The sequence below is a fragment of the Panulirus ornatus genome, chromosome 26 (genome assembly GCF_036320965.1).
Source record: "Panulirus ornatus isolate Po-2019 chromosome 26, ASM3632096v1, whole genome shotgun sequence".
NCBI classification, from domain to species: domain Eukaryota; kingdom Metazoa; phylum Arthropoda; class Malacostraca; order Decapoda; family Palinuridae; genus Panulirus; species Panulirus ornatus.
The window spans coordinates 791,646-813,528 of NC_092249.1; the positions used below are offsets into that span (position 1 = coordinate 791,646).

A 21,883-nucleotide genomic window follows, 5' to 3' on the forward strand; every position below is an offset into this window, starting at 1 on the left:
AGATGGATGTTTGAGTTTATCAGTCCCTTCCTCGTTTGTTGCAGCATTGTAGGGTTCATTGATGTGCAGAGCGTAAATGGGAAAGTGTCATTTGTTTTTGACTGGTAAGTTTGATTTGAGATGAATGTATATTTGGTGGGGTTGTATTCAAGACATAGGACTGGCAGTTGTTTAGTGCTTGTTGGGGCATTTCAATATATCTGTGTTATTTTAGTTTGTATGTTCAGGATGGAGGATTTATGTGTAAAGTTTGCAGAAATGTGAAGTACGGGTAAGCTTTTTATTTCTACTTGGCGATTGGGGGTTTGAATGGGAAGGGTTTAGTGCTGTTGCAAAGAGCTGGAGTTGAGCATATTTAGGTGGCATTGTATTGGGAGGATCTTTGTTTCATTGAGTTGAGTTTTTGTTGTTGCTAGGTTGCCAATGATTGTTCTGATTGCTCTGTTTTGGATGGTTCTCAACATTGTCATTAAAGCTTCTGAGAGGGTGGATGACCAAGTAGGTGATTTCTCGTTTAGGGTGAAGTGGATCAGTGACTTGTAGAAGATTTTTTTTTTTTTTTTTTTTTTTTTTTTTTTTTTTTTTGCTGTCTCCCGTGTTTGCGAGGTAGCGCAAGGAAACAGACGAAAGAAATGGCCCAACCCACCCCCATACACATGTATATACATACGTCCACACACGCAAATATACATACCTACACAGCTTTCCATGGTTTACCCCAGACGCTTCACATGGCTTGATTCAATCCACTGACAGCACGTCAACCCCGGTATACCACATCGCTCCAATTCACTCTATTCCTTGCCCTCCTTTCACCCTCCTGCATGTTCAGGCCCCGATCACACAAAATCTTTTTCACTCCATCTTTCCACCTCCAATTTGGTCTCCCTCTTCTCCTCGTTCCCTCCACCTCCGACACATATATCCTCTTGGTCAATCTTTCCTCACTCATTCTCTCCATGTGCCCAAACCATTTCAAAACACCCTCTTCTGCTCTCTCAACCACGCTCTTTTTATTTCCACACATCTCTCTTACCCTTACGTTACTTACTCGATCAAATCACCTCACACCACACATTGTCCTCAAACATCTCATTTCCAGCACATCCATCCTCCTGCACACAACTCTATCCATAGCCCACGCCTCGCAACCATACAACATTGTTGGAACCACTATTCCTTCAAACATACCCATTTTTGCTTTCCGAGATAATGTTCTCGACTTCCACACATTCTTCAAGGCTCCCAGAATTTTCACCCCCTCCCCCACCCTATGATCCACTTCAGCTTCCATGGTTCCATCTGCTGCCAGATCCACTCCCAGATATCTAAAACACTTTACTTCCTCCAGTTTTTCTCCATTCAAACTCACCTCCCAATTGACTTGACCCTCAACCCTACTGTACCTAATAACCTTGCTCTTATTCACATTTACTCATAACTTTCTTCTTCCACACACTTTACCAAACTCAGTCACCAGCTTCTGCAGTTTCTCACATGAATCAGCCACCAGCGCTGTATCATCAGCGAACAACAACTGACTCACTTCCCAAGCTCTCTCATCCCCAACAGACTTCAAACTTACCCCTCTTTCCAAAACTCTTGCATTCACCTCCCTAACAACCCCATCCATAAACAAATTAAACAACCATGGAGACATCACACACCCCTGCCGCAAACCTACATTCAAAGAGAACCAATCACTTTCCTCTCTTCCTACACGTACACATGCCTTACATCCTCGATAAAAACTTTTCACTGCTTCTAACAACTTGCCTCCCACACCATATATTCTTAATACCTTCCACAGAGCATCTCTATCAACTCTATCATATGCCTTCTCCAGATCCATAAATGCTACATACAAATCCATTTGCTTTTCTAAGTATTTCTCACATACATTCTTCAAGGCAAACACCTGATCCACACATCCTCTACCACTTCTGAAACTTGTAGAAGATACTAAAGGATTTTTTTTTTCTTATCCAAATTTGATACCAGGTAGTGTTCTGAGGGGATTTAGTTTGTATGTTGCTTTTGTGTTGGTATGTTTGGAAGTGAAATGCTTAAGAACAGTATTTGATGTGAGGTAGGTTGAGCAAGTAAGAAATGATAGGATAAGAGAGAGGATTGGTGGTAAGAAGAGTATGGTTAAGAGAGCTGAAGAGTGTGTGCCAAAATGGTTTGGACATATGGAGAGGACGAGTAGGGAGAGTTTAACAAATAGTACATGTGTCAGAATTGAAAGGGAGAGGGAGAAGAGGAAGACCAGATTGGAGATGGAATGGTGGACTGAAGTAGTTTTGAGGGGATAGGGCCTAAATATGTTGGAGAGTGTAAGGTGTATATGAAATAAAGTGAATTGTAGTGATGCAAAATACAGGGGGTGAAGTGTTGTCATTGGAATGAATAAGGGCTTATGAAACAATCAGGGGAAACCACAGAAAGGTCAACTCTTGGGCCTGATGGGACTGGCTCTCTTCTTAGATGTAATAATAGGTATGAATTACATGAATTTTATTTATTTATTTATTATTTTGCTTTGTCGCTGTCCCCCGAGATAATGTTCTCGACTTCCACACATTTTTCAACGCTCCCAGAACTTTCGCCCTCTCCCCCACCCTATGATTCATCTCCACTTCCATGATTCCATCCGCTGCCAAATCCACTCTCAGATATCTAAAACACTTCACTTCCTCCAGTTTTTCTCCATTCAAACTTACCTCCCAATTGACTTGTCCCTCAACCCTACTGTACCTAATAACCTTGCTCTTATTCACATTTACTCTCAGCTTTCTTCTTTCACACACTTTACCAAACTCAGTCACCAGCTTCTGCAGCTTCTCGCATGAATCAGCCACCAGTGCTGTATCATCAGAGAACAGCAACTGACTCACTTCCCAAGCTCTCTCATCCACAACAGACTGCATACTTGCCCCTCTTTCCAAAACTCTTGCATTCACCTCCCTAACAACCCCATCCATAAACAAATTCAACAACCATGGAGACATCACACACTCCTGGTGCAAACCTACATTCACTGAGAACCAATCACTTACCTTACATGCCTTACATCCTTGATAAAAACTTTTCACTGCTTCTAACAACTTGCCTCCCACATCATATATTCTTAATACCTTCCACATAGCATCTCTATCAACTTTGTCATGTACCTTCTCTAGATACATAAATGCTACATACAAATCCATTTGCTTTTCTAAGTATTTCTCACATACATTCTTCAAAGCAAACACCTGATCCACACATCCTCTACCACTTCTGAAACCACACTGCTCTTCCCCAATCTGTGCTTTGTACATGCCTTCACCCTCTCAATCAATACCCTCCCATATAATTTACCAGGAATACTCAACAAACTTATACCTCTGTAATTTGAGCACTCACTTTTATCCCCTTTGCCTTTGTTCAATGGCACTATGGAAACATTCCGCCAATCCTCAGGCACCTCACCATGAGTCATACATACATTAAATAACCTTACCAACCATTCACCCCCTTTTTTAATAAATTCCACTGCAATACCATCCAAACCCACTGCCCTGCCGGCTTTCATCTTTCGCAGAGCTTTTACTATCTCTTCTCTGTTTACCAAATCATTTTCCCTAACCCTCTCAATTTGCACACCGCCTTGACCAAAACACCCTATATCTGCCACTCTATCATCAAACATGTTCAACAAAACTTCAAAATACTCACTCCATCTCCTTCTCACATCACCACTACTTGTTATCACCTTCCCATGTGTACTATTTTCCCAGGACACATCTCCCATTTACAGCAAGGGAAAATTGTATGTTCCATATTTGATGCAAAGATGTAATTTCAGCTTATTTACTACTTAAAACATATTTCCTCTTGCTAGTAATGTGACTTACAGATGATGACTGGAGTAACCTTTGGCATATAAAATACAGCATGACTACTGTAGAAATTTTTCTGGAAACAATGTGCATCTTATATGCCAGAGAATACAGTATATATCTTTTTGATTTAATTTATGTTATGTAGTTCATCACTCCTTTTGTTTTTGCAGGATCGTTGCATGACTCTGGGTCACAAAGCATACTTTGTGTCTCCTTCAGATACCTTAGCAGTTATTACAGCCAATGCAACGTATATTCCTTACTTCAAAAAGAATGCTATTAAAGGAGTGGGTCGGAGTATGCCTACAAGTCGTGCTGTTGATAGGTAATGACAACGTTCCATAAATTCTTACTCTGAAGATTATTAGAAATATATATAAAAGTAATCTGTATATATGCCATCATGAATGAATCTTGAAATATTTCTAACAATTTTCCTATGTGCCACAGGGTTTGCAAAAAGAAAGGGATTGACTTGTATGAAGTCCCTACTGGCTGGAAGTATTTTGGGAATCTGATGGATGCTGGTCTAGTCTCTTTATGTGGTGAAGAAAGCTTTGGGTGAGTTGCATTGAAGCTGTATGCATTAAATAAGTTGCTCCTGCACTGCATGATTTTTTTTCTTAATTGCCTTCCATTTTTTGTGAGGTAGCATCATGAGCAAATAAACAAACATCCATTCTTAGGCTGTCTCTTTTAATATACTGAAACTGGAGACCACCATCCACGGCTGAGCACCACAAACTACTTCATGGTTTACCTTGATTACTTCAAATGCTTTGGTTCAGCCCACTGACAGCATGTCATCCACCCACTTACCATGTCGTCCCAGCTTGTTCTATCCAGCAAATACTTCTCATGTTCATCATGTATGATAGTAATTACCCCTACCCCTTTCCGAAATAGTCCTGGTCTTTCCCTAGGATCTCTTTTCTAGAAGCTCCCACAGTCCAAGGCTACACTACACTCAATAGCATGGACAAGATAGACTCCTGTTAAGTGACTAATCCTTTGACAAGACTGTATTACACATTTAAATAATTGATACTGTCTGCCTTTATTTATTCCCATCGCCACCTCGCCACACATAGAATAACATTCCCCTCTCCCCTCATGTGTGCGAGGTAGCGCTAGGAAAAGACAACAAAGGCCCCATTCATTCACACTCAGTCTCTAGCTGTCATGTAATAATGCCCGAAACCACAGCTCCCTTTCCACGTCCAGGCCCCACAGAACTTTCCATGGTTTGCCCCAGACGCTTCACATGCCCTGATTCAATCCATTGACAGCACGTCGACCCCGGTATACCACATCGATCCAATTCACTCTATTCCTTGCCTGCCTTTCACCCTCCTGCATGTTGAGGCCCTGATCACTCAAAATCTTTTTCACTCCATCTTTCCACCTCCAATTTGGTCTCCCACTTCTCGTTCCCTCCACCTCTGACACATATATCCTCTTTGTCAATCTTTCCTCACTCATTCTCTCCATGTGCCCAAACCATTTTAAAACACCCTCTGCTCTCTCAACCACGCTCTTTTTATTTCCACACATCTCTCTTACCCTATTATTACTTACTCAATCAAACCACCTCACACCACATATTGTCCTCAAACATCTCATTTCCAGCACATCCACCCTCCTGCGCACAACTCTATCCATAGCCCACGCCTCGCAACCATACAACATTGTTGGAACCCCCTATTCCTTCAAACATAGCCATTTTTGCTTTTGGAGATAATGTTCTCGACTTCCACACATTCTTCAAGGCTCCCAGGATTTTCGGCCCCTCCCCCACCCTATGATTCACTTCCGCTTCCATGGTTCCATCCGCTGCCAGATCCACTCCCAGATATCTAAAACACGATTTTTACAGGGAAAAAATGCAAATGAGTGGGAGATATATAAAAGAAAGAGACAGGAGGTCAAGAGAAAGGTGCAAGAGGTGAAAAAGAGGGCAAATGAGAGTTGGGGTGAGAGAGTATCATTAAATTTTAGGGAGAATAAAAAATGTGTGGTGTGAGGTGGTTTGATCGAGTAAGTAATGTAAGGGTAAGAGAGATGTGTGGAAATAAAAAGAGCGTGGTTGAGAGAGCAGAAGAGGGTGTTTTGAAATGGTTTGGGCACATGGAGAGAATGAGTGAGGAAAGATTGACCAAGAGGATATATGTGTCGGAGGTGGAGGGAATGAGGAGAAGTGGGAGACCAAATTGGAGGTGGAAAGATGGAGTGAAAAAGATTTTGTGTGATCGGGGCCTGAACATGCAGGAGGGTGAAAGGAGGGCAAAGAATAGAGTGAATTGGATCGATGTGGTATACCGGGGTTGACGTGCTGTCAGTGGATTAAAACAGGGTGTGTGAAGCGTCTGGGGTAAACCATGGAAAGCTGTGTAGGTATGTATATTTGCGTGTGTGGACGTATGTATATACATGTGTATGGGGGTGGGTTGGGCCATTTCTTTCGTCTGTTTCTTTGCGCTACCTCGCAAACGCGGGAGACAGCAGCAAAAAAAAAAAAAAAGTTTGGTGAGTATTCCTGGTAAATTATATAGGAGGGTATTGATTGAGAGGGTGAAGGCATGTACAGAGCATCAGATTGGGGAAGAGCAGTGTGGTTTCAGAAGTGGTAGAGGATGTGTGGATCAGGTGTTTGCTTTGAAGAATGTATGTGAGAAATACTTAGAAAAGCAAATGGATTTGTATGTAGCATTTATGGATCTGGAGAAGGCATATGATAGAGTTGATAGAGATGCTCTGTGGAAGGTACTAAGAATATATGGTGTGGGAGGCAAGTTGTTAGAAGCAGTGAAAAGTTTTTATCGAGGATGTAAGGCATGTGTACGTGTAGGAAGAGAGGAAAGTGATTGGTTCTCAGTGAATGTAGGTTTGCGGCAGGGATGTGTGATGTCTCCATGGTTGTTTAATTTGTTTATGGATGGGGTTGTTAGGGAGGTGAATGCAAGAGTTTTGGAAAGAGGGGCAAGTATGAAGTCTGTTGGGATGAGAGAGCTTGGGAAGTGAGTCAGTTGTTGTTTGCTGATGATACAGCGCTGGTGGCTGATTCATGTGAGAAACTGCAGAAGCTGGTGACTGAGTTTGGTAAAGTGTGTGAAAGAAGAAAGTTAAGAGTAAATGTGAATAAGAGCAAGGTTATTAGGTACAGTAGGGTTGAGGGTCAAGTCAATTGGGAGGTAAGTTTGAATGGAGAAAAACTGGAGGAAGTGAAGTGTTTTAGATATCTGGGAGTGGATCTGGCAGCGGATGGAACCATGGAAGCAGAAGTGAATCATATATATATGTAAGAGATCTTTGCAAATTTTGTTTCTAATTGGCATAAGAAAACAAATACTGACAATCATGTTGGCCTCTCACACTAAAATTTCCTGTTGATTGTCTATCAAATACAACTTTTTTATATGCTTTGCATTTCGTTTGTGGATGTATTCATGTACTTATGCTCATAAGATCATGTGCGCCTACATAATACAAATTTTTTATGCACGTTTTTGCTATCCATATCCATATTTTCTATGCAATTTCAATTGAAAATCACAAGACCATTACTTATTTCAGAACAGGGAGTGACCACATTCGGGAGAAGGATGGCATATGGGTAGCTCTTGCATGGATGTCCATCTTAGCAGCTCGCAAATTGACAGTGGAAGAAGTCCTGCACAGACACTGGAACACATATGGCCGCAACTTCTTCACCAGGTGGGTGTACTAAGTTTCATTCTTTGTTTATGAAGAAAAGTCATTCAAATATTTACAGTAATCTGCAATTTGTATTTCAAGGAATTATATGGTAAAGCATGGTTACAAGTCTGCCTAAAGGAACTGGCTATTCACTCTTTACCCAGCTTGTGATACGGTGGTTGGGGACCCCGGTTTTTCAAAATCTCTGAAAAATTGCATTATATACTTTATCCACACTGTGTAAATGGAAATAGAGTTAAGAAAACAAATATTGCAATTGTTTGCAAGCAGCTTTTATTTTCTGATTTCAAGAGAATGATCTGATTTCCTAAGCTGTGAAATAGCTGTTCCATCTTATCGAATTAAAATTATATGTATTAGACTGAGTTATCCCTGGGGATAGGGGAAAAAGAATACTTCCCACATATTCCCTGCGTATCATAAAAGGCAACTAAAAGGGGAGGGAGCGGAGGGCTGGAAATCCTCCCCTCCAGTTTTTAGTTATCCAAAAGAAGGAACAAAAAAGGGGGCCAGGTGAGTATTTTCCCTCTTAGGCTCAGTCCTCTGTTTCCCCTTTTAGAAAGTTAGAATACAAGGAGGGGAGTGTTTCTAGCCCCCCCGCTCCTGTCCCCTTTAGTCGCCTTCTATGACATGTGAGGAATGCGTGGGAAGTATTCTTTCTCCCCTATCCCCTATGTCAGTGACTGTTGGTTTGTGGCAGGGGTGCGTGATGTCTCCATGGTTGTTTCATTTGTTTATGGATGGGGTTGTTAGGGAGGTGAATGCAAGAGTTTTGGAAAGGGGCAAGTAAGCAGTCTGTTGTGGATGAGAGAGCTTGGGAAGTGAGTCAGTTGTTGTTCGCTGATGATACAGCACTGGTGGCTGATTCTTGTGAGAAACTGCAGAAGCTGGTGACTGGTGAGTGAGTTTGGTAAAGTGTATGAAAGAAGAAAGCTGAGAGTAAATGTGAATAAGAGCAAGGTTATTAGGTACTGTAGGGTTGAGGGACAAGTCAATTGGGAGGTAAGTTTGGACGGAGAAACACTGGAGGAAGTGAAGTGTTTTAGATATCTGGGAGTGGATTTGGCAGCGGATGGAACCATGGAAGCGGAGGTGAGTCATAGCGTGGGGGAGGGGCGAAAGTTCTGGGAGCGTTGAAAAATATGTGGAAGGCGAGAACATTATCTCTGTAAACAAAAATGGGTATGTTTGAAGGAATAGTGGTTCCAACAATGTTGTATGGTTGTGAGGCATGGGCTATAGATAGAGTTGTGTGGAGGAGGGTGGATGCGTTGGAAATGAGACGTTTGAGGACATTGTATGGTGTGAGGTGGTTTGTTCGAGTAAGTAATGAAAGGGTAAGAGAGATGTGTGGCAATAAAAAGAATGTGGTTGAGAGAGCAGAAGAGGGTGTTTTAAAATGGTTTGGTCACATGGAGAGAATGAATGAGGAAAGATTGACAAAGAGGATATATGTGTCAGAGGTGGAGGGAACGAGGAGAAGTGGGAGACCAAATTGGAGGTGTGGAGTGAAAAAGATTTTGAGTGATCGGGGCCTGAACATGCAGGAGGGTGAAAGGTGTGCAAGGAATAGAGTGAATTGGAACGATAAGGTATACCGGGGTCGATGTGCTGTCAATGGATTGAACCAGGGCATGTGAAGCGTCTGGGGTAAACCATGGAAAGTTTTGTGGAGCCTGGATGTAGAAAGGGAGCTGTGGTTTTGGTGCATTATACATGACAACCAGAGACTGAGTGTGAACGAATGTGGCCTTTGTGTCTTTTCCTAGCGATACCTCGCACACATGCGGGGGGTGAGGGTTGTCATTTCATGTGTGGCGGGGTGGTGATGGGAATGAATAAGGGCAGACAGTATGAACTATGTACATGTGTATATATATATATGTCTGTGTTTGTATATATATGTATATGTTGAGATGTATAGGTATGTTTATGTGCGTGTGTGGACGTGTATGTATATACATGTGTATGTGGATGGATTGGGCCATTCTTTCGTCTGTTTCCTTGCGCTACCTTGCTAATGCGGGAGACAGCGACAAAGTATAATAATAATAAAAATAATAATAATATATATATATAATCCCTGGGGATAGGGGATTAAGAATACTTCCCACGTATTCCCTGCATGTCGTAGAAGGCAACTAAAAGGGGAGGGAGCGGGGGGCTGGAAATCCTCCCCTCTCATTTTTTTTTTTTTTTTTTTTTTTCCAAAAGAAGGAACAGAGAAGGGTATTTCCTCAAAGGCCCAGTCCTCTGTTCTTAACGCTACCTCGCTAATGCGGGAAATGGCGAATAGTGTGAAAGAAAAGAAAGAAAGATATATATATATTTATTATTTTTATTTTTATTATACTTTGTCGCTGTCTCCCGCGTTTGCAAGGTAGCGCAAGGAAACACACGAAAGAAATGGCCCAACCCCCCCCCCCCATACACATGTATATACATACGTCCACACACGCAAATATACATACCTACACAGCTTTCCATGGTTTACCCCAGACGCTTCACATGCCTTGATTCAATCCACTGACAGCATGTCAACCCCGGTATACCACATCGCTCCAATTCACTCTATTCCTTGCCCTCCTTTCACCCTCCTGCATGTTCAGGCCCCGATCACACAAAATCTTTTTCACTCCATCTTTCCACATCCAATTTGGTCTCCCACTTCTCCTCGTTCCCTCCACCTCCGACACATATATCCTCTTGGTCAATCTTTCCTCACTCATTCTCTCCATGTGCCCAAACCACTTCAAAACACCCTCTTCTGCTCTCTCAACCACGCTCTTTTTATTTCCACACATCTCTCTTACCCTTACGTTACTTACTCGATCAAACCACCTCACACCACACATTGTCTTCAAACATCTCATTTCCAGCACATCCATCCTCCTGCGCACAACTCTATCCATAGCCCACGCCTCGCAACCATACAACATTGTTGGAACCACTGTTCCTTCAAACATACCCATTTTTGCTTTCCGAGATAATGTTCTTGACTTCCACACATTCTTCAAGGCCCCCAGAATTTTCGCCCCCTCCCCCACCCTATGATCCACTTCCGCTTCCATGGTTCCATCCGCTGCCAGATCCACTCCCAGATATCTAAAACACTTCACTTCCTCCAGTTTTTCTCCATTCAAACTCACCTCCCAATTGACTTGACCCTCAACCCTACTGTACCTAATAACCTTGCTCTTATTCACATTTACTCTTAACTTTCTTCTTCCACACACTTTACCAAACTCAGTCACCAGCTTCTGCAGTTTCTCACATGAATCAGCCACCAGCGCTGTATCATCAGCGAACAACAACTGACTCACTTCCCAAGCTCTCTCATCCCCAACAGACTTCATACTTGCCCCTCTTTCCAAAACTCTTGCATTTACCTCCCTAACAACCCCATCCATAAACAAATTAAACAACCATGGAGACATCACACACCCCTGCCGCAAACCTACATTCACTGAGAACCAATCACTTTCCTCTCTTCCTACACGTACACATGCCTTACATCCTCGATAAAAACTTTTCACTGCTTCTAACAACTTTCCTCCCACACCATATATTCTTAATACCTTCCACAGAGCATCTCTATCAACTCTATCATATGCCTTCTCCAGATCCATAAATGCTACATACAAATCCACTTGCTTTTCTAAGTATTTCTCACATACATTCTTCAAAGCAAACACATGATCCACACATCCTCTACCACTTCTGAAACCACACTGCTCTTCCCCAATCTGATGCTCTGTACATGCCTTCACCCTCTCAATCAATACCCTCCCATATAATTTACCAGGAATACTCAACAAACTTATACCTCTGTAATTTGAGCACTCACTCTTATCCCCTTTGCCTTTGTACAATGGCACTATGCACGCATTCCGCCAATCCTCAGGCACCTCACCATGAGTCATACATACATTAAATAACCTTACCAACCAGTCCACAATACAGTCACCCCCTTTTTTAATAAATTCCACTGCAATACCATCCAAACCTGCTGCCTTGCCGGCTTTCATCTTCCGCAAAGCTTTCACTACCTCTTCTCTGTTTACCAAAATATTTTCCCTAACCCTCTCACTTTGCACACCACCTCGACCAAAACACCCTATATCTGCCACTCTATCATCAAACACATTCAACAAACCTTCAAAATACTCACTCCATCTCCTTCTCACATCACCACTACTTGTTATCACCTCCCCATTTGCGCCCTTCACTGAAGTTCCCATTTGCTCCCTTGTCTTACGCACTTTATTTACCTCCTTCCAGAACATCTTTTTATTCTCCCTTAAAATTTAATGATACTCTCTCACCCCAACTCTCATTTGCCCTTTTTTTCACCTCTTGCACCTTTCTCTTGACCTCCTGTCTCTTTCTTTTATACATCTCCCACTCAATTGCATTTTTTCCCTGCAAAAATCGTCCAAATGCCTCTCTCTTCTCTTTCACTAATACTCTTACTTCTTCATCCCACCACTCACTACCCTTTCTAATCAACCCACCTCCCACTCTTCTCATGCCACAAGCATCTTTTGCGCAATCCATCACTGATTCCCTAAATACATCCCATTCCTCCCCCACTCCCCTTACTTCCATTGTTCTCACCTTTTTCCATTCTATACTCAGTCTCTCCTGGTACTTCCTCACACAGGTCTCCTTCCCAAGCTCACTTACTCTCACCACCCTCTTCACCCCAACATTCACTCTTCTTTTCTGAAAACCCATACAAATCTTCACCTTAGCCTCCACAAGATAATGATCAGACATCCCTCCAGTTGCACCTCTCAGCACATTAACATCCAAAAGTCTCTCTTTCGCACGCCTGTCAATTAACACGTAATCCAATAACGCTCTCTGGCCATCTCTCCTACTTACATAAGTATACTTATGTATATCTCGCTTTTTAAACCAGGTATTCCCAATCATCAGTCCTTTTTCAGCACATAAATCTACAAGCTCTTCACCATTTCCATTTACAACACTGAACACCCCATGTATACCAATTATTCCCTCAACTGCCACATTACTCACCTTTGCATTCAAATCACCCAACACTATAACCCGGTCTCGTGCATCAAAACCACTAACACACTCATTCAGCTGCTCCCAAAACACTTGCCTCTCATGATCTTTCTTCTCATGCCCAGGTGCATATGCACCAATAATCACCCACCTCTCTCCATCAACTTTCAGTTTTACCCATATTAATCGAGAATTTACTTTCTTACATTCTATCACATACTCCCACAACTCCTGTTTCAGGAGTATTGCTACTCCTTCCATTGCTCTTGTCCTCTCACTAACCCCTGACTTTACTCCCCAGACATTCCCAAATCACTCTTCCCCTTTACCCTTGAGCTTCGTTTATATATATACTGTGATTATAAAAGCTAAGATTTTTTTACTATATAATGTTCCCATGGTAGGTATGACTATGTTAGCTGTGACACAGCATCATGTAACAAGATGATGGAAGACTTGGAGAAAATGTGTATCACTGGATCCATGGTGGATGAACAATTCTCCTTTCAGCACAATAGTTGCACTGTTACGTTCACTGTTGCCGAGATGGATGTGTATGATTATGAAGACCCTACTAATGGCACAGTGGTTGAAAATCAGGTTAGAATTCCATCTTACAGTGTACCTGTACCTGTTTATTTGTACCTGTTTATAATTCATGTAACTGTATTTTAGTACTTTCATCTAAGTTTACAGTAAATAATCATTTCATATGGTGTCATAAGAGTTTTGAATGTTTTATGTTCTAAATGAAAATTTTTTCAACTTTATAATGTTTCAGGGTGTGTGCATTCTGATGACTGATGATTCCCGAATTGTGTTCCGCCTAAGCAGAACGGGAACTTCTAATACCACAGTCCGCATGTATATTGAATCCTATGAGTCAGATCCCTCTATGTTTGATAGAGATACACAGGTAGGTTGCCACTGTGGTTAAGCATTTGACAAAAAATGCGAGAGGTGAGTGGAAATTTTATGCCATATGCATGTATATTGTCTTATTATGTCTTTCATTCTTACCTCTTTTCCCATTCATATAGGGTCAGTCAAGTTCATGTAGCCATTCAGTTAACTTAATATTTCTTCACCATGTATATGTTGTGCTAAAGTGTAAGTAGGCTTCCATGCAAATTTTTTCTTTCATTCATACTCTTCACTTTTTCCAACATTAGCAAGGTTACACCAGAAACAGAAGTTAAAAAAGGCCTCATTTGCTCACATCCTCCTGTGACTGTCATATATAATGCACCTAAACCACAGCTCCCAGTCCACCAACCAGGCCTTGCAAACCTTTCTGTGGTTTCACCCAGTTGCTTCATATGAAACCTTGGCTCAGTCCATTTAAAACATTTCACCTACTGTATACCACATCCCTCCAATTCACTCTTGCATGATCAGGCCCCGAGTACTCAAAATCTTTTCACACCATCCTTCCACTTCAGTTTGCTCTCTTCCTCCTCCTTGTCCCCTCCACTTCCAACACATATTTACTCTTTGTCAACCTCTCCTCACTCATTCTCTTTATATGTCCCAATAATTTAAGCACATCATCTTCAGCTTTCTCAAACATGCTCTTTACCACAACTCTCTTACCCTATTATTACTTACTCTTTCTCCATCAACACTCCTCACTCTACATAGTCTTCAAACATTTAATTTTCATTTTCAACACATTCACCCTCTTACATATTTTTTTTTTTTTTTTTTTTTTTTATACTTTGTCGCTGTCTCCCGCGTTTGCGAGGTAGCGCAAGGAAACAGACGAAAGAAATGGCCCAACCCCCCCCCCATACACATGTACATACACACGTCCACACACGCAAATATACATACCTACACAGCTTTCCATGGTTTACCCCAGACGCTTCACATGCCTTGCTTCAATCCACTGACAGCACGTCAACCCCTGTATACCACATGACTCCAATTCACTCTATTTCTTGCCCTCCTTTCACCCTCCTGCATGTTCAGGCCCCGATCACACAAAATCTTTTTCACTCCATCTTTCCACCTCCAATTTGGTCTCCCTCTTCTCCTCGTTCCCTCCACCTCCGACACATATATCCTCTTGGTCAATCTCTCCTCACTCATTCTCTCCATGTGCCCAAACCATTTCAAAACACCCTCTTCTGCTCTCTCAACCACGCTCTTTTTATTTCCACACATCTCTCTTACCCTTACGTTACTTACTCGATCAAACCACCTCACACCACACATTGTCCTCAAACATCTCATTTCCAGCACATCCATCCTCCTGCGCACATCTCTATCCATAGCCCACGCCTCGCAACCATACAACATTGTTGGAACCACTATTCCCTCAAACATACCCATTTTTGCTTTCCGAGATAATGTTCTCGACTTCCACACATTTTTCAAGGCTCCCAAAATTTTCGCCCCCTCCCCCACCCTATGATCCACTTCCGCTTCCATGGTTCCATCCGCTGACAGATCCACTCCCAGATATCTAAAACACTTCACTTCCTCCAGTTTTTCTCCATTCAAACTCACCTCCCAGTTGACTTGACCCTCACCCCTACTGTACCTAATAACCTTGCTCTTATTCACATTTACTCTCAACTTTCTTCTTCCACACACTTTACCAAACTCAGTCACCAGCTTCTGCAGTTTCTCACATGAATCAGCCACCAGCGCTGTATCATCAGCGAACAACAACTGACTCACTTCCCTCTTACATATATTTTCATGATTACCTTACACCTCACTTCCATTAATGCTTGGGATTACTATACCTTCAAACATAGCAGTTTTTGTTAATATAGGAACCCAAATCCGTAAATTTGGACTATTTTTACCATTTCCGCCTCTGTCTTAGCACAAAGACCCTTTATTTTATTCAATCAGAAATTGCTCCTCTGGGATCTCTGTAGTACTTCTTGTGCAGTTCACTTCATTGACTGCACCGTTTCATCTCTTTTTCTGTCTTCCACTTCTTGTATCTTCATCTGTCCAACTCTATCTTTTTCACAAAATCTTTTGCCATGCAGCTTATATGGTCATACCATCTTCAGAGTTTTTTCTGTGAATCTAATAGTATTTACACATCTTTGGTGTTTTACCATCTCCACAATTCTTATTTTTACAACTTAGTCTGGATAAATAGTGTAAAAATAATGAATTGAATATATGGAAGTAATGTAAATGTAGTTAGATAGACCAGTAGGCAAAGCATAATGACACTATCTGTAAGAAATCCTATAGGTAGATCAGTATGTAAAGCCTTATGATGGCATCTGTATGAGATCTTATAAGTAGACCAGTAGGTAAAGCATAATGACAGTAGCTGTATAAAATCCTATAGGTAGACCAGTAGGTAAGCATAATGGCAGTATCTGTACAAAATCCTATAGGTAGACCAGTAGGTAAGCATAATGACAGTAACTGTATGAAATCCTGTCGATAGACCAGTAGGTATACATAATGACATTACCTGCATAAAATCCTAGAGTATTTGTATGAAATCCTATAGGTAGACCAGTAGGTAAACCTAATGACAGTATCTGTATAAAATCCTAGTATAGCTAAATTAATGGCCTTATTAGTTGTAATATACTATATTTGTAAGAAAAGCTGCATAAAAACTACTTTGAATGCAAGAAATAGTTTATACCTTGTGCTAATAAAAAAATTCATATTTTTTCTTTCATAGGACGTACTAAAACCACTGGTGGAGGTTGCCCTTAAGATATCCAAACTTCGGGAATACATTGGTCGCCAGGAACCAACCCTTATCACTTAACTACTGTGTTACATTTCATGTTAGAAAAGAATTCCTTAGAGGGAACCATCTAAAATTTGTAACATTTTGAATACAAGAGTCTTCATAGTAATCCATTAAATATACACATCAAAAACAAATTTGCAACTGAATTATTTTTTTCTGTTATCATAGTTATTACATCTGAATTTTTTTATTTTCATTTTTTGAGGAATTTCTAGCCCACCTGGCCTAGCTTCATAAAAACAATATTCATAGTTCTACATTTGTGACAGAAGATTAGATGTAAATATTAATCCCCATTAAAGAAATCAATAATCAGTAACTCCAATACAAATGGTCTAATGTAGAGAAACAAATGTTGAAAAGTATATGAAAATATGCAAGGGTAACTAGAAAGTGGCAAACTTACAATATGAGAAGAAAAATGGTTATGAGATGATAAAGATTAAAAGATTGGATGAGTTCTTGAGAAATTGTATATTTTGTATGCTGAATAACATACTTTTTAGTTAACATTTGTATAATACAGTGCCACATAACCATGTAGTAGAATTATAATCATGATTTTTCTTATAATATATTCTGATAAACATTGTACAGTAGTGGGCTATTGGAAAACCTCTTCAGGCACTGATAAGAGAAAGGAACTGAGCATTTGAGAACTTGTCAGTTACATTTACAAAGGTTAGAACTAAGTTGAAACTAGCAATGACAGATATATGTAAATAGTCAGTACAAAAACTGCAGGTATTGGGTAAACATTTTCTACAAGTTCTGCAAGAAACAGATTCAAGGTAAAGTTTCAGGTCAAAGAGAAAGGAAACAAGAGCTAGGATTCCTTCGGATATTTAAATTTTGCCAGCATATTTAGCAGGATGAAAAGGATACAGGTGCTAAGAGATGGACATTATTTCAGAAATTAGATACATTTAAACACAAAATATTGGTTCCTAAAGTAAACAAAAGCTTGTTAAGGGGGCACTGCAGCCAGTCACTATGTGCTATGGTGAACTGTGGATTTGAAATAGAAGGCTGGGTAGAAGTGTGCAAAAGAGTGCAGTTATAGTACAGTATTATTGTTTATTACAAGTGATATATTATGTAGAGAAATTTTAAATGAGAAAATTCAAGTGAGTTGGGGTTAAGATAATGAGTGTTAGGTAAATCAAAGGACAGTGTGCTACAGTCCTGTGTGATTGCAAACAAAAAAATGAGAGTTAAGTAGGAGCTGGTAAAAAGAATGACCACAGACTTTATGGAAGGACTGGTTGGGGGAATGTACTTATTTGGGCAGGACTTCAACACTCATATCGCCACACTTCTTGAACTTACATGCCTTCAGACAACTCTTAAACATTTGCTTACTCTCAGCAATCACACTCACTGTTTAGTCTGTGTGCATCAAAGAGAAAAAAGGAGAGAATGGGGAAATCAAGTTACTTGGATTAGGCAGTTTGAAGAGATGGTACAATTTACAATGTAATGATCATGAAGTATACATTAGTATATAGTATATAAAGAACATGGACTGGCAATAAAGATAACTTCTTGTTTCCACCAGTGAAGATGAAATTAACAGCACTACCCATTTTAATATTATTAGTAGTAGGGGTATCAGTAGTAGTTGTAAGAGTAAAGATGGTGATGGTAATGATGGTAGTGTTAGTATTAGTATCTGGATGAAATATTAAAATCTTCATCTTTAAATAATGCTTTTGAACTGTATTGTGGAATTTCTCATCTTATAAAGCACTGATAGCCATGATTTCCCTTAACACTTGTTTACTGATCTTTGAGAATGCTCAAAGAAGTTAATCCAAAATATTTACTCTATATTTTCTTTGCTGAGTACAAAGACTTCCTCCTTCAAAGGCTTATTATAGCAACACATTCAGGAATACTTATGCAGTATCAGTTTCTCTGTTTTCCTAAAGAAAATAAAAGCATACAATATTTTGGCTTACTTTATATACCTACACGGTTAACTGAAACATTATTTATTTATTATACTTTGTCACTGTCTCCCACGTTAGCGCAAGGAAACAGACGAAAGAATGGCCCAACCCACCCACATACACATGTATATGCATACACGTCCACACACGCACATATACATACCTATACATCTCAACACATACATATATGCACATGTACATAATTCATACTGTCTGCCCCTTTTCATTCCTGTCGCCACCCTGCCACACATGAAATGACAACCCCCTCCCCCAGCATGTGAGTGAGGTAGCACTAGGAAAAGACAACAAAGGCCACATTCGTTCACACTCAGTCTCTAGCTGTCATGTATAATGCACCGAAACCTCAGCTCCCTTTCCACATCCAGGCCCCACAATACTTTCAATGGTTTACCCCAGACGCTTCACATGCCCTGGTTTAATCCATTGACAGCACATTGACCCCGGTATACCACATCATTCCAATTCACTCTATTCCTTGCATGCCTTTCACTCTCCTGCATGTTCAGGCCCCTATCACTGAAAATCTTTTTCACACCATCTTTCCACCTCCAATTTGGTCTCCCACTTCTCCTCATTCCCTCCACCTCTGACACATATATCCTCTTTGTCAATCTCTTCTCACTCATTCTTTCCATGTGAAACAAACCATTTCAAAACCCTCTTCTGCTCTCTCAACCACACTCTTTTGATTACCACACATCTCTCTTACCCTATCATTACTTACTCGATCAAACCACCTCACACCACATATTGTCCTCAAACATCTCATTTCCGGCACATCCACCCTCTTCCGCACAAATCTATCTATAGCCCACGCCTCATAACAATATAACATTGTTGGAACCACTGTTCTTTCAAACATACCCATTTTTGCTTTCCAAGATAACGCTCTCGACCTCCATACATTTTTCAACGCTCCCAGAACTTTTGCCCCCTCCCCCACCCTATGATTCACTTATGCTTCCATAGTTCCATCTGCTGCCAAATCTACTCCCAGATATCTAAAACACTTCACTTCCTCCAGTTTTTCTCCATTCAAACTTACCTCCCAAGACTTGTCCCTCAACCCTAATGTACCTTATAACCTTGCTCTTATTCACCTTTAGTCTCAGCTTTCTTCTTTCACACACTTTACCAAACTCAGTCACCAGCTTCTGCAGATACTCACCCGAATCAGCCACCAGCGCTGTATCAACAGCGAACAACAACTGACACTTCCCAAGCTGTCTCATCCACAACAGACTGCATACTTGCCCCTCTTTCCAAAACTCTTGCATTCACCTCCCTAACAACCCCATCCATAAACAAATTAAACAACCATGGAGACATCACGCACCTCTGCTGCAAACCAACATTCACTGTGAACCAATCACTTTCCTCTCTTCCTACACATACACATGCCTTACATCCTCAATAAAAACTTTACACTGATTCTAACAATTTGCCTCCCACACCAATATATTCTTAATACCTTCCACAGAGCATCTCTATCAACTCTATCATATGCCTTCTCCAGATCCATAAATGCTACATACAAATCCATTTGCTTTTCTAAGTATTTCTCACATACATTCTTCAAAGCAAACACCTGATCCACACATCCTCTACCACATCTGAAACCACACTGCTCTTCCCCAGTCTGATGCTCTTTACATGCTTTCACCCTCTCAATCAATACCCTCCCATATAATTTCCCAGGAATACTCAACTTTTTTTTTTTTTTTTTTTTTTGCTGTCTCCCGCGTTTGCGAGGTAGCACAAGGAAACAGACAAAAGAAATGGCCCAACCCACCCCCATACACATGTATATACATACGTCCACACACGCAAATATACATACCTACACAGCTTTCCATGGTTTACCCCAGACGCTTCACATGCCCTGGTTCAATCCACTGACAGCACGTCAACCCTGGTATACCACATCGATCCAATTCACTCTATTCCTTGCCCGCCTTTCACCCTCCTACATGTTCAGGCCCCGATCACACAAAATCTTTTTCACTCCATCTTTCCACCTCCAATTTGGTCTCCCACTTCTCCTCGTTCCCTCCACCTCCGACACATATATCCTCTTGGTCAATCTTTCCTCACTCATTCTCTCCATGTGCCCAAACCATTTCAAAACACCCTCTTCTGATCTCTCAACCACGCTCTTTTTATTTCCACACATCTCTCTTACCCTTACGTTACTTACTCGATCAAACCACCTCACACCACACATTGTCCTCAAACATCTCATTTCCAGCACATCCACCCTCCTGCGCACAACTCTATCCATAGCCCACGCCTCGCAACCATACAACATTGTTGGAACCACTATTCCTTCAAACATACCCATTTTTGCTTTCCGAGATAATGTTCTCGACTTCCACACATTCTTCAAGGCTCTCAGGATTTTCGCCCCCTCCCCCACCCTATGATCCACTTCCGCTTCCATGGTTCCATCCGCTGCCAGATCCACTCCCAGATATCTAAAACACTTTACTTCCTCCAGTTTTTCTCCATTCAAACTTACCTCCCAGTTGACTTGACCCTCAACCCTACTGTACCTAATAACCTTGCTCTTATTCACATTTACTCTTAACTTTCTTCTTTCACACACTTTACCAAACTCAGTCACCAGCTTCTGCAGTTTCTCACATGAATCAGCCACCAGTGCTGTATCATCAGCGAACAACAACTGACTCACTTCCCAAGCTCTCTCATCCCCAACAGACTTCATACTTGCCCCTCTTTCCAAAACTCTTGCATTTACCTCCCTAACAACCCCATCCATAAACAAATTAAACAACCATGGAGACATCACACACCCTTGCCGCAAACCTACATTCACTGAGAACCAATCACTTTCCTCTCTTCCTACACGTACACATGCCTTACATCCTCGATAAAAACTTTTCACTGCTTCTAACAACTTGCCTCCCACACCATATATTCTTAATACCTTCCACAGAGCATCTCTATCAACTCTATCATATGCCTTCTCCAGATCCATAAATGCTACATACAAATCCATTTGCTTTTCTAAGTATTTCTCACATACATTCTTCAAAGCAAACTCAACAAACTTATACCTCTGTAATTTGAGCACTCTATTTTATCCCCTTTGCCTTTGTACAATGGCACTATGTAAGCATTCCGCTAATCCTCAGGCACCTCACCATGAGTCATACTTACATTAAATAACCTTACCAACCAGTCAACAATACAGTCACCCCCTTTTTTAATAAATTCCACTGCAATTCCTGTATAATCATATTTTTAAAGGAATAAGTAACAAGATCAGTAGCCAGAAAACAAAGAATATTTTATGTAAATGGATGAAAATATTTTGCTACTGTTTAGGTGTAAGAGCTGCAGTGTTAGAACTACTAAAAGTTTGATAAGTTTGAGAAATATGTAAAAGTGCCAGCAGATTTCTGCATGAAAAAGATATTTAAAAACTTTGATACAGTATTATAAATTTTGACCTTAGAATAATTCCTGGGGTGGGGAGAAAGAATTCTACCTCCATATTCCACGCATGC

General features: G+C 40.9%; 1 protein-coding gene across 1 annotated transcript in view; it reads left to right on the plus strand.

Annotated features, from left to right (window-relative positions):
- Positions 1–18,332, plus strand: part of LOC139757386 (phosphoglucomutase-1-like) — a 45,972-nt gene extending 27,640 nt beyond the window's left edge. The window contains exons 8-13 of the mRNA XM_071677818.1: positions 4,055–4,209; positions 4,335–4,445; positions 7,458–7,598; positions 13,040–13,235; positions 13,417–13,551; positions 16,306–18,332. Of these exons, the coding sequence (XP_071533919.1) occupies positions 4,055–4,209; positions 4,335–4,445; positions 7,458–7,598; positions 13,040–13,235; positions 13,417–13,551; positions 16,306–16,395 (828 nt within the window). The 3' untranslated portion in view covers positions 16,396–18,332. The remainder of the gene's footprint in view (positions 1–4,054; positions 4,210–4,334; positions 4,446–7,457; positions 7,599–13,039; positions 13,236–13,416; positions 13,552–16,305) is intronic.
- Positions 18,333–21,883: the final 3,551 nt, after the last annotated feature.